This window comes from Panthera pardus, unplaced genomic scaffold (genome assembly GCF_024362965.1).
Source record: "Panthera pardus isolate Hobbes unplaced genomic scaffold, ASM2436296v1 HiC_scaffold_9, whole genome shotgun sequence".
Taxonomy (NCBI): domain Eukaryota; kingdom Metazoa; phylum Chordata; class Mammalia; order Carnivora; family Felidae; genus Panthera; species Panthera pardus.
This window is the reverse complement of record NW_026527024.1, coordinates 6302050-6315737: the sequence shown is the minus strand read 5'-3', so window position 1 is coordinate 6315737 and position 13688 is coordinate 6302050. Positions and strand designations below refer to the sequence as shown.

At 40.0% G+C, this 13688-nt stretch overlaps 1 protein-coding gene across 6 annotated transcripts in view; it reads left to right on the top strand.

Annotated features, from left to right (window-relative positions):
• The window catches only part of LMBR1 (limb development membrane protein 1), a 194908-nt gene that overhangs the window by 110673 nt on the left and 70547 nt on the right, over window positions 1-13688 (top strand). For all 6 annotated transcript variants that reach the window (XR_008420819.1, XM_053898732.1, XM_053898731.1 and 3 more), the window contains 3 exons: window positions 5244-5324; window positions 10399-10475; window positions 11120-11197. Coding sequence is in view for 5 of the 6 variants with exons in the window: in XM_053898732.1 (XP_053754707.1) it covers window positions 5244-5324; window positions 10399-10475; window positions 11120-11197 (236 nt within the window). In the remaining variant the exon portion in view is untranslated. The remainder of the gene's footprint in view (window positions 1-5243; window positions 5325-10398; window positions 10476-11119; window positions 11198-13688) is intronic.

The window sequence follows — 13688 nt, the reverse complement described above, 5'->3', positions numbered from 1 at the left end:
GAGAAAGAATAGACAGAAATTCCACTAGCTGGGAAAAGAAGAAATAAAGAGCAAAATAAACAGAAATTATGAAATTACATGAAAGGGGAAAGAGCCACCAGACTTCATAATAAGCCAACTTGTGGCTGGCAGAATTCGGTCCCTGGATGTCACTGTTGAGCTGTGGGAAAACCCACTTTGAAGCCCATTCTGTGTCTAAACTTCTAATTTCGTGAAATTATTTTCTTCTTTTTTAAGCTACTTTGAGTTGAGATTTTTGATTCAGTGGAAAGCATCCTAATAAATACACCCCATTTCACAGATGAGAACGCTGAGGTTCAGGGAACGAGAACTTGAAAAACATCACAATAAAATGTTGGAATTTAGCAAACCTGAGAAAATTTTAGAGGCAACGAGTTTAGCAGACCCAATGAGGCTAAATCCTAAGCTATCTGTGCTTGATTCGTATCCCAGACTCCCCCCAAATCTCGAGAGGTGGCACCACCTGATGTGGAAGTGGAGATGACGTGGAGTAAGCTCAGGAGGGTTGGTTGAAAATCCTGTTTGTGAAGCGATTGGATGCCCACATCTTGTCCCTCCATCCAAGGTCCCAGGCACTGCCTCTCCTGCCCCGAGAAGAGGGAGGGCTATTCTCCAGAGAGTGAAACAGAGGCTGTGGCCTGGGAACAGTGTAGGGGACGGGGTGAGTGCTTGCAGGCTCCCATCTCCCTTTACACGGACATTCAAGGAGGAGATGGGAGGAGTCTCTGAGGACTCTGTCTAGCCTGGAGGAAGGCCCCACAGATGCAGCGGGGTGCCCTGCTTGGATTAGCCGGCAAGAAGTCTCACAGCGGTCAGCCACCACTCACTCTTGAGTTTCAAATTAGCACGTTTAGTGCTTCATTCTTTTTTTTTCTTTTTATTAAAAAAATTTGGGGCGCCTGGGTGGCTCAGTCGGTGAAGCGTCTGACTTCGGCTCAGGTCACGATCTCACGGTTTTTGAATTCGAGCCCCGCATTGGGCTCTGTGCTGACAGCTCGGAGCCTGGAGCCTGCTTCTGATTCTGCGTCTCCCTCTGCCTCTGTCTCTCCCCTGCTTGCGCTCTGTCTCTCAAAAATGAATAAACGGTATAAAAAAAATTAAAAACACTTTTTTTAAAAGCGGGCTCCACGCTCAGGGTGGAGCCATTGCTCAGTTCAATGCAGGGCTTGAACTCATGACCCTGAGATCGAGACCTGAGCTGAGATCAAGAGTTAAATGCTGAACCCACTGAGCCACCCAGGCGCCCCTCGTGCTTTACTCTTAAATATGAGCAGACAACTAAGGCTCACCAGACTTCTGAGCTACTTGAAAGGAGAGGCCAAACAATACAGAACACTGGGACAGACAGAATATACGCTAGAGAAGCATATCTGAAAATAAATCTGTTGTTAACATCCTGAGAGAAAGAAACCAAGATTGCAGTCATGAGGAAGGCCAGGATTCTATAAAAATGAGTATCTAGCGAACAGAAAGGGACTTCTGATATTTAGAAATAATGGCCTATCCAAAAGACTGGAAGGTAAAGAACTTTTTTAGAAGATGGGTCAGATGACAAAAATAGGAGAAAAGATTTAAGAATCTTAGAGAACCAGTTTAGGGTGAATAACAGGCAACTATTAGGAATTCCACATGGGGAGAGGAGAGGAAAGAGGGAAATGACAGAATCAAGAAAATTTCTCAGATCCAAAGAATGTGAATTTGGAGATTGAAAGGGCTCACCTAGTGCCCTGCGTGGTACATGGAAATGGACTCGCCACCAGAACACTGGGAACAAAGATTCCACACGTTTCACAGACTGGAAAGCAGTTCACACTCAAGGGGACGGGAAGGAGAACTTCGGACTTCTCGGATGCAGGGCCAGAGCTGGAAGACAATGGAGCAGTGACTTACAATTCTGAAGGATTATTAGTTTTGACCTAGATTTCCATATCTCCCCAAACTGCGAGAGCAAAGGTAAAATATCCAGACTTGTGGAGTCTCAAAAATATTACTTCCCATTAACCTTTTCTTCACAAGCTGCCGGAGGCTATGCACCCCCTATGTAAGGGAGTGGAGCAAATGAGAAGGGCTGTGTAGGAAATAAGAGACGTACTGCGGGAGAGAAGAGAGGAGGGGCCAGGGTGCCAGTGTGCAGCAGGGCTAGAGAGCAGCAGTCCAGACCAGGGCAGGTCTAAAGACTCCAGGAGAAATTTCTTCCCGGTAATGAAATGAGTGGTATAACAGGAATTTAAACACCAAGAGAAAAAGACATTTGGGAGGAAACTTTGGCATTGAGATAGTGATAAGTACATAAGAAAACCAAGTGAAAAAAATGACTAATTCTAGGGGTTGGAAGAATAATATTATGGAAGAAAAGAAAGCTAACCATAGTTTGTTACGTGGGTAAGCTGCAGATGGCATTTCTGTTGCGATCATGCAGACATTGAATATTGATGTAACCACAGTTTCCAATAATCCACATTGGGAGACGGAGGAATGATAAGGTGTGTGGCTTATAGAGACTTAAATCATCTTCCTTGGTAGGAAGGCCCTAGTTAATACTTAGAGCTGGAAAATCAGGACCTAGCGAGGGAAGCTGTTTATTTAGTGATAGGGAGACAAATGCTGAAAGAATCAGCTAAACAATTTGAGGTGGTGGTCTTCGGGGAGGCAGATCAGCGTGTAAGTATGTACCTTGCGAATGTATTTGGCAGTCAGAACTACGTGCACATTTCATTTTAGTAAAGATAAAAGTAAAAGAAACAAAAACACTTAAGGGGCACCTCGGTGGCTCCGTTGGTTTGTTAAGCGTCTGACTCTTGATTTTGGCTCACGTCACGATCTTCCGGTTGTGAGATTGAGCCCCAAGTTGGGTTCCGCACTGAGTGTGGAGCCTGCTTGGGATTCTCTCTCCCTCTCTCTCTGCCTCCCTCTCTCTCTCTCTCTCAAAATAAACATTAAAAAAATAATAAATCAAAAAACACTTAAAAATTAAGACAAGCAATATGGAAGGTATAAAATGAAGTTTATCAGCTCTTATACAAAATTCTACTGAATGCAAATACTATATTTTACTAAATGTAAATGGGCTGAATTCCACTGTTAAAGAACAGAGCCTATCAGATCTGTTGTAGTAAAGCATCTGATTTGGCTTTCTTCTTTCTCACATTTGATCACCTCTGTGGAACTGCTTGTCAGAGTTCTCTGCCCCCCCTACCAAAGGAATTGGCTTGTGACTCTTGAGCTAGGCCCTCAGGACACTGGACGTTTATTCTTGATCCGAGCAACGTAAAGACTGAAAATCGTTGGAACCGATCGATCCCAGCTGTAATACTAAGAGGAGACAGTCCATCTTTTCCTGCCACCCAGAGTGCCCCCAGCTGCCTGGTTCCTCTCCTTCCCAGGAAAACTGGAAGTTTTCCTGCTGGTTCTCTCTCTCTCTCTCTCTCTCTCTCTCTCTCTCTCTCTCTCTCTCTCTCTCTCATGAGTTCCTTTTCTGTTGTACCCAGTCCATCCATTTCAGTTGCTTGTAACCAACAAAATCTAACTGATAAGGTTGAACCTCGAATAAGATTCAGCTGATAGACACACAGACCTATCTACCTTTAATTTTAATCTTTTTTGGTCTCTCATATGTAAATCAGTAATAAATCAGTAAATAAGTAAAACAAATAAATACAGATAAAAACAAAAAGAAAGTAGAACTTAAGGTCCACCAAATAGAATTTAAGTTGAAAAACATTAAAAACAGAGTGGGTCATTAATGGTAAAAGATGTGATTCTTAAGGAGGGTGTTACAGTCTTCTAGGAACCCAAAAAACGTAGCAAATAAATGCAAATATATATTGAGAAAACGCTTAAAAACTGAGAAAACCTAATCAACGAAAGTAAATTTGTAGTGGGGGATTTTAATTTATCCATTTCAGAATTGAACAGATAAAACAGAATATGGAGATATGCAAGTCGTTATAGAAATAAGTAGAAAATATGAACAGGGAAAATCCACGTGGTAAATAAACATATGGAAGATGCTTAACCACATTTAGGGAGATATATGTTAAAGTAACAATAAGAAAATACTTTTGGGGCACCTGGGTGGCTCAGTCAGTTAAGCACTGGACTTCAGCTCAGGTCATGATCTCATGGTTTGTGGGTTCGAGCCCCGCGTCGGGCTCTGTACTGACAGCTCAAAGCCTGGATGGAGCCTGCTTCAGGTTCTGTGTCTCCCTCTCCCTCGGCCCCTCCCCTGCTCCCGCTCTGTCTCTCTCTCTTTTTTTCTCTCTCAAAAATAAACATTAAAAAAAAAAACCCAACGTTTTTTATCCATCATATTGGCCAAAATTCAAGAACTACAGCATCTAGTGTGAGGGAAGGTATTAGACGATAGATACTTTCAAAAGCTATAAATGGAAATGGAAATATTACAATAATTTAAATTCTTACAATAAATTGCAATATTTGGAAGGGAATAACCTCTAAATATCTCTTAACTGTAAATGCTTATACCCTGTGACTCAGAATTTTGGGAATCTGTCCTGCAAAAATAATAGAATTAGAATGTACTGGCTATGCATACAAAAATTTTTGTTGCAACGTTGTAGTCGCAGAAAATAGCGGAAAACCTAGGACTAGTCATAAGTGGAATAATTCTGAATAAAACTGAAGTGCATCCATACTGTGGAATATTATTCAGTTGTTAACAGAGTTGGCACTATCTGTAAACATGGATGTATCATTGACTAGGAAAGCAAGCGGTTAAATAACGTGTCCAATTTAACCCATTCTTGTACAATACATAATAGAGACCATGTGTGTGGTATACATGTACATGTGAATATATACATGAGTATGAGGAAAGGTGTGGAAGCATCAACCAAGCTGTTCCTGAGTGTCACTTTAGGGAGGTGGGATAGAGAATTAGATCTTGAATTTCTTTCACTTTCTATAATAAGCATACGGTATTTCTGTCATTAAATCAAAAAATTAACAGATCAAGTAAACATTTTATCAAAGTAAGGTATTCTTTAGGAAACGTGTAGTGTTTAATCAGCAAGAACTTGGATGTTTTGAGTGGTAAAGAAATGGGTATACTTTTCTGTGAATCACAAATCAGCATTTGTTTTTATTCTCCATGATCAGGATTTGTAATGTGTTGTCTTGTATTTTAATTAAATGTGAGGGCTACCCATTCTATACTGTTGGGTTCTGTTGTTATACTCCTAAAATGTTTTTGCTTTTGCTAGGACTGTCTTCATCAGTGGAATGCAATATAATGGAGTTGGAACAAGAACTTGAAAATGTGAAGACCCTTAAGACAAAATTAGGTACTGTACATTTTTGTTTGTCACTCGTGTATTGGTCTTGCTGTCTTTCCAGAAACTCGACCGTAATCTGAAAGAGTCCAAAAATTATGAAATGTTTCATGAGGGTTATAGGCTTCCAGTCTGTCCGAAGCTATTGATAAAGACTGTCTTTTAGTTTGGGGAGAGGATAAACATTTGTCTATTCACCTTTTTTGTTGTTTTGTAAAATGACTTTTTAGAAGCTGATGTTCAGCGATGTCACTCCACTGTCTCCTTGCTTGCATTATTTTTGACAAGTAATCTTCTGTCATCATCTTTTAAACTGTCTTTTTTCTCTCTCTGCTTTTAGGATGTCCTCTTTATCATTGACTTTGAATAGTTTGATTAAGATGTAGTTTAGAGTAGTGTTCTTTATGCTTCTTATTCTTTGGGTTAATGGAGTCTCTTGGATCCGGGAACTTATGGTTTACATCTAATTTGAGACATTTTTGGCCATTATTCCTCCAGATGTTTTTTTCTTTTCCTTTCTGCGCCCGCCTTTCAGGGACTCTGATTATATGTACACGGGTGCCCTGGAAGTTGCCCCAAACTCAAGGATTTTCCTTTATTTGTCAGGTTTTTTCTCGGTGTGTTTCGTTTTGGATAGTTTCTATTACTGTATCTTCACGTTCACTAATCTTTTCTTTCGAGTGTGAAAACTGCGTTTAATCCCATCTATCGCATTTTTCTCAGACCCTGCAGGTTTTATATTTGGAAGTCCTGTTTAGACTTGTTTTATCCCTTCTAGGACTCCAACGTGTTTAGTCTGTGCCCTCTACTCTTCAGATCATACAGAATACAGTTGTGATAACCCTTTCAGTGTTTTTATCTGCTAATTCTCACTTCTGTGTGAGTTCTTGATAAATTTCAACGGATTGACTTTGCTCCTTATCATTGGTTGTACTTTTCTGCTTTTACGCTTGCCTGGCAAATTTTGACTGGGTAGCGGACACTGTGAATCTTACTGCTGGGCGCTGTATTTTTGTATCCTTCGCTCTGAAGGCCTGCCAGGCGGGGCCAGAGCGGCATCTCCCGTAGGGCCGATTGTTCTCACATCAAGGCACTAATGCTGCTGATTTCTGAGGCCTTGTTACTGTCTCGCGGGGACAGGCCCCATTCCTGGCCCTCGGTGATGGTTGGATACTGCTCCATCTGACGTTTTTGAGTGGCTCTTTCCTCAGCTGTGGGTTGTTTGCTCGTGTACCTGAGCTGATCTTTACCCCGCTGAAGACTAAGGATGACCCTTTCGAGATCCTTGGAGTTCTTCCCCTGAGGAGTTTTCCTGTCGTACTTTGCTCTGCACCGTCCAGCCAACTTGGTCTCTCCCCACTCCCATTTTGTGTCCTCCGCTCCAGGAATGAGCTGGGCCCTGCTTGGGTTCCCACGCCCTGTGCTGTGGCTAGCACACCATCTCATGACACTGAGCAGGGGCGAACACAGGGCATCTCTCAGAGATCACCGTCTCTCTGTGGTCACACGTCCAGTGTCTCGAAACTGTTTCATATGCATGTGATTTTTGGTTTCTTAACTGTTTCAGCCTGGGTGGTAAATTGGCCCCTGAAATGGAAGTCCAGTGTTGTTGAAAATTTGCTCGTTTTTATTTCTCTTTTTTTATTGAAGTATAATCACCAGACGGTGTTACATCAGTTTTAGGGGTGTGATACAGTGATTCAACAATTCTGTAGCTGGCCCGGTGCACGTTGTGATACGTGTACTCTGAATCCCCTTCACCCGTTTCACCCGTCTCCCTACCCACCTCCCCTCTGCCAGTCGCCAGTTTGTTCTCTGTAAGTAAGAGCTGGTTTTTTGTTTGTCTTTTTTTACTTTGTTTTGTTTCTTAAATTGCACAGGTGTTTGTCTTTGACTGACTTGTTTCACTTAGCACCATACCACCTGGATCCATCCATGTTGTTGCAGATGGCAAGATTTCATTCTTTTCCATGGCTGAGTGATATTCCTGTGTGTGTGTGTGTGTGTGTGTGTGTGTGTGTGTGTGTAAATATGTATATATGACATCTTTATCCATTTGTCTTTGGATGCACACTTGAGTTGTTTCTATGTCTTGGGTATTGTAAACGATGCTGCAATAAACATTGGGGTGCATATATCTTTTTGACTTAGTGTTTTTGTTTTCTTTGGGTAAATACCCAGTATTGGAATTACTGGATCATTTGGAAATTCTATTTTTAATTTTTTGAGGAACCTCCATACTGTTTTCCATGGTGGCTGCACTAGTTTGCATTCCCACCAGCAGTGCACAGGGGTCCCCTTTTCTTTATATCTTTGCCTACACTTGTTATTACTTGTGTTTTTGATTTTAGTTATTGTGGCAGGTGTGTGGTGATGTCTTATTGTGGTTTTGATTTGTCTTTCCCTGATGATGAGTGATGTTTAGCACCTTTTCATGTGTCTTTTGCCCATCTGTGTGTCTTTCTGGAAGAATGTCTACTTAAATCCTCTGTTCATTTTTAAATTTGGTGTTGGGTTGTCCAAGTTCTTTGTAGAGTTTGGATATTAACCCTTTAGTGGATATATAATTTGCAAATATCTTCTCCCATTCAATAGGTTGCTGTCGTTTTCATCTTTGTAAACAACTTCATGTCGTCTGTTCATTCATTCTGCTGTTGATGGATATTTGATGTGTTTCTTATCTTTTGCTATTATGAGTAATATTGGTATAAACATTCTCCTGTATATCTCTTGGTACTTCTCTGTCTTTTCAGGGTACATAGCTGGAAGTGGAATTATAGGGTCATTGAGTATGTGGGTATACAACTTTTTAAAATAATGCTGAATTATTTTCCCAGTAGTTGTGTTATTTTGCATTTCTTCCAGGCATGGGTAAGACTTCCTGTTGCTCCACTTTACTGTCAGCAAGTGACAACGTGGGACTCTACATTTTTCCCAATTTAGTGGACGTGAAGTGGTTTTCACTGGTGTTTAAATTCGTGTGCCCCTGATTTGTGTTTCCAGTGTTCATTTAGCTTCTGCTTGAAAAATATCTGTTAGCATTTCGTTTAGTGCTGGTCTGTTGGCAATGAATTCTGTCGGTTTTTGTTTATCTGAAAACATTTTTCCTTTCCTTCTCATTGGTAGGGTATTTTCACAGAATTTAGAGTTCTTATTTGGTAGTTCACATTGAAAAGATGTCTTTCTAGCGTCTTCTGGTTTCCACTTGAAAGTTGTCTTGTTGCCCTTTTGAAAGCTTGTAAGGTTTCCTTTTTGTCCTTGATTAGCACTTTTACCCTGACGTGCTCAGGTTTGGTTTTCCTTATGTTAATTCTTCTTGAGATCTGCGCCTTTCTTCAGCATATGGCTTAGCGTGTTTTACCGGCTTTGGAAATGGTTGGGCCCTTACCTCGTCAGATACCCCTTCTGTTCATTCTCTTATGTCCTTAGCCTCCGGTTGCACATGTGCTGGACCTTTTCACTCCTACATTTTTTTTTTTTTTTTTTTTCCTGAATTTCTCCTCCTTTTTTACATTCTCTGATCTGTGCTATTTTCCGTCGATGTGTCTTCCATTTCACTGTCTTTCCAGCTGTGTCCTGTTGCTAAACTTCCTCTTGAACTCTTAATTTTAGTTCCTGTATTTTTCAGTTCTAGAATTTCCATTCGGTTATTTTCTGGATTCAAATTGCGGCAGTTGCCATCTTGTCGCTTATCTTGTTGAACCTATTAATCAGTTATTTTAAGGCCTCTTTCTGATAAGTTCAATATCTGGATAAACTGAAAGTCTGTTTTTATTCTCTTTCTTTCTCTGTCCTATCTCCAGGTAACATTTGATTGTCAGACATTTCTTACACCAAACTGTAGAAACTCTGGATAATGTTTTCTTCCTAGAGAGGATTCGCTTTTTCTTCTGGGGGGCGGTTGGAGTAGGGATGACTCCTTCCTCTGTCTGGGCTGGTGATCATCCCACAGTGGGTCGTGCCCTTCATGAGGGCCGGTCTCTTTGCACTTTGGTCTTGCTCTTAGTTTTTAGCTTCTGAAGTGAAAGCCTGGGTGTTGTCGGCTCTGATCCCATCTTCTCAATGAACTCCGAACTTTGGTTTTCACCTCAAGAAACATGAGCCTGACAGAAGCTTTGCCCCTCCTCTTTGCTGTACCTTCCTGTCGCCCTCTCAGTCTCTTCTCTCAGCCTCTTCCTGTCACTCAGCTTCTTCCTATTGCTCTCTCAGCCATTGGTGCCTGGAAGGACGAGAAGCTGAATGTTAGGCTCTCTTCTTTTTTCTTTCTTTTTCTCTGGTCATAGCCTCTCAAATTCTGGCTGCCTTGGGAGCCCCAAACTCCACACGAGTTTTGTTTTCCTGACCCTGTTGAGTTTGCTGAAAGCATTGCTTTAGCATCATTTAATTTTACCTACTGATGTTTGCTTGACGTCTCAGCCTCGCAGGGCCGTGCCAGTTATATGTTGGAAAAGTCTGCACGGAAAGTGGAGAAGTCTGCAGGGAAAGGCAGTGCAGACGTGAGGGCTCATGCTGACTCATTTCACAGAATATTGACCTCACAAGTTTGTCCTGGTAGCTCTGATTCCTTCATGCACATTTTTGTTCTTAGTTAAGTTTGATTTGATTTTACCAGTCGTTCATGGCATGAGGATTGGTGTGATAGAAGGTAGATTGTTGTAGCCAGAAATTTGCTTCCAGCCTCTAGAAAACTAGAGGAATTTATCTTTGGATTAGAGGGGATTTTTAATCACGTTACTTTATTCACTCAAATCTGTATCATTATGTAAATCTGTATCAAATACAGATATTTCCAAATTTTCATAGTAACCTGTGTATTAACAGTATGTTTCATTAGCAACTGAAATGTCTTTGCAGAGATAAAATGTAAGCATCATAGGATTGAACTATTTAATGTTAGCAAAGTGATTTTAAAACTTTGATTTTTATAGTTTGTAGAGGAAAATTAAAAATTTATGGGTTTTGCAAAAAAAATTATATAAAAATAATACATACTGGTTATAGCAATAAGGAATGAAACTGAGTTTTTGGGAATGAGAGAACCTTTGGAAATCTTTTGTTGTGTTTTGTTGTTGTTTTTTTCTAATAGAGAGGCGAAAAAAAGCTTCAGCGTGGGAAAGAAATTTGGTGTATCCCGCTGTTATGGTTCTCCTTCTTATTGAAACAGTAAGAATTTATTTGCCTAGTTAAATAAAGCAAATTATTTGTTATTTACTTTGGTATTTGAGTATGGCAACTCCCTCGGCTAAATGGTTTCTAGTAAACTGGTTTTCCATCAACAGGATTAGAATCCATCTGTACCTTTATTTAGAAAAAGTCAATAGAGTAAAAATGGAAATTAATGGCAGTTTTTAAAAAGTCCTCAAGATTAACTGTTTCCTCATGAAAGCAGGAAATTCATTCTTTTGTGTCCTGTAGAATTAAGAGATGAGGTGTTGCAGATGCCCCCTGCTTCACGTTCTATGCTAGGATATGAAAATTCCATCATTAAACTAGTTCTGATAACATTGTCATGATATTTTAAATCTGTGGAGTTGTGGGTTTCCAATTGGTGAAGTCAGGTAGTAACTGGGTTTCTAGTACTAGCTTTGGTCACAGGCTTTGAAATTGTAGTAATTTGCAGAGGCTTTTGTTAGAGTTTGTTCTGGAGTTTTTGCAGTTAGTTTGAGTCCTTACAGTTTGTTTCTACATAGAATTTTGGTCTTGCCTGCTTTTCCACTAACTGAAGCATGTATTTGGTCAGCAACTGAGATTCTCATCCATGTGTATCGACGCTCACTGAGAACTGACGCTCACTGTCTGTGTTGCAGTTCATCTCGGTCCTCCTGGTGGCCTGTAATATTCTTTGCCTGTTGGTTGATGAAACAGCCATGCCAAAGGGAACAAGGGTAAAGTGCTTTCAAAGTCTTTTCTTTTGCACAAGTGCTCTTTGTATATACCCTGAGTGTTTTAAAATAAGTAATTTACAACATTCACCTTTCTGCAAGTATGTATCAGATTGTATGAAGTTCTTTATGTAAACAGCCTTCATAAACAGTGTTTGTAAACTGTGTCTTTTGTTTCTAATTTCCTACTTTGGGTTGGCCAGCCCTTTTACCAAATACCAGAGTTTCCTTGTAGACTTTTGTATCACAGTTTGTTTGTTTTTTAACAGAAGTTCATATTTGTGATTCTTTAAGAAAATGTGTACTCTGTGAAATAGTGGTATCGGAGGAGTTTTTTAGATTGATTCATTGTCTTTGCCAAAGATCCAAATATATGGCTTGTAGGGATTTATGCTTCAAAAGAATGACACATTTTGTGATTCAGTTTACTAAATCATTTAGGTTAGTTACTGGAGAAGAGTCAGATGTACATCTTTTCATGAATTAATTGTGTTTTCTCGCTTGTTTAAAAGTTGATGATTCTTTTAAATTCTGTCAGCCTTTTTGGATATATTCTCTGTATAGAAGGTAGTTATCACTACAGATTCATATCTGGCGTACTTCTAGGTGTCTCTGTACGCTTTTAATTCCTTAAAATAGTATTTACGTTGTAACATTTTCTAATATTTCTCCAAGTCAGCAGCCTCCCCATACCCCATAGAAAGGGCTTCCAAATTCTTTCAGGCTTTGGTGCCACTTCTCCCTCTAAACAGGTGATACACCTGTCTTTTCATAGAAAAAAGCCAATATCAACCTAAATTTCTTCCCTGGGTCTAAGACGGAGACACCCTGCTCTTTTCAGAGCTAATGTTTGCAGCCGTATTCTCCATTTAGATCCTGCCCTCCTCTAACTTCTGCTGGACCTTGTGCCCTCTGTCACTGCCTGGTGTCTAGTCTGCCAAATGCTCTGGGTACCTCATTCCACAAGCAGACAACAACACTAGACAGTCCTCCTTCGTCTACAGCCTGGTCTTTAGCTTTTGATTAGACCCAAATCCGTTGATAGAGCAGGAAGTCACCTACCGTGACTTGGTGACCCTATTCACTTTGTGACCCTCCTTTAGATATTGCACACTGTGTAAGTCCCAAGCACCCATGCTACACTTTTGTGCCATCCGTTAGCGTATCATAGAGGGGGACTTACGCCTGGTAGAGTCCACGTGTGATCGTATCAATACATCACATCATCTTAATCCTGCCCGTAGGTCTTCTCTCGAGATGGAATATTTCCAAAATGCTTTTCAGCCCAGCCAATAAGCTTTCTATTATTAGCATTATTCATTTCTTTCTCAAAAGATTGAGAAAAAGTTGATAAGTTCTTTGCCTTATTTATGTATATGAAATTACCATGGGTATTCTTACTTCTTTTTTTTTTTTTTTTTTTTTTTTATATTTATTTTTGAAGGAGAGAGAGACAGAGTGTGAGCAGGGAAGGGGCAGTAGAGAAGGAGACTCAGAATCCAAAACAGGCTCCAGGCTCTGAGCTGTCAGCACAGACCCCGATGCAGTGCTTGAACCCATGAACAGTGAGATCATGATCTGAGCTGATGTCAGATGCTTAACTGACTTAGCCACCCACGCGCCCCTCTTCTTACTTCTTTATGCCAAAATTAGAATGTATATATGATACGTATGATATTATTTATTGCTTTATTTATTTTTAAAAATTTTTAGTGCTTATTTATTCTTGAGAGAGAGAGAGAGAGAAAGAGACGGAGCATGAGCGGAAGAGGGGCAGAGCGAGAGAGGGACACAGAATCCGAAGCAGGCTCCAGGCCGAGCTGTCAGCACAGAGCCTGACGTGGGGCTTGAACTCCTGAACCGTGAGATCATGACCTGAGCCGAAGTCAGATCCTTAACCAACTGAGTCACCCAGGCACCACTTTATTGGTTTATTTTTTATTAGCTTGACTATACCTTCTTAATTTTCCGGGTACTTCTGTTAAAGCTGACAGTAGTTCATATTTGAATAGTTCCTTTAATTGGCAAACTTTGAAAATATTGCTCCTACTTTAGTAAGAAATTATTTTTTTTTTTGCCTGTCTGGTCTCATTAATAAATATTAGGTTTTGTTTGTTTTTTAAGTTCTAGGTAAAGATAGATTTTGAGAATAGGTATAATGTTTAGGAAAAAATGCATAGCATGACATTAAAAAAAGTCTGTGTTAATTAAGTTATATTTTTAAAAAACGTCTGAATTCCTAAGGAAGATTTGGGGAGAGAAAACCTTCAAGTGTGGAAATAGGATACGCACATTCACTTTCTCTGTATGCTTAGCTTACTTTGACATGTTTTAATTGTGTAATTTTTATATGTTGTCTTAGGGTTCGTTTAAATAATTATATATTTATTCCTACGAAACTGTTTAAAAAATTGCTTCCAGTAATATTCAGGACTTAACAATAAGCATAATATCATTTTGATAAGTAAATTACATTTGAGATAATTCGGAGATG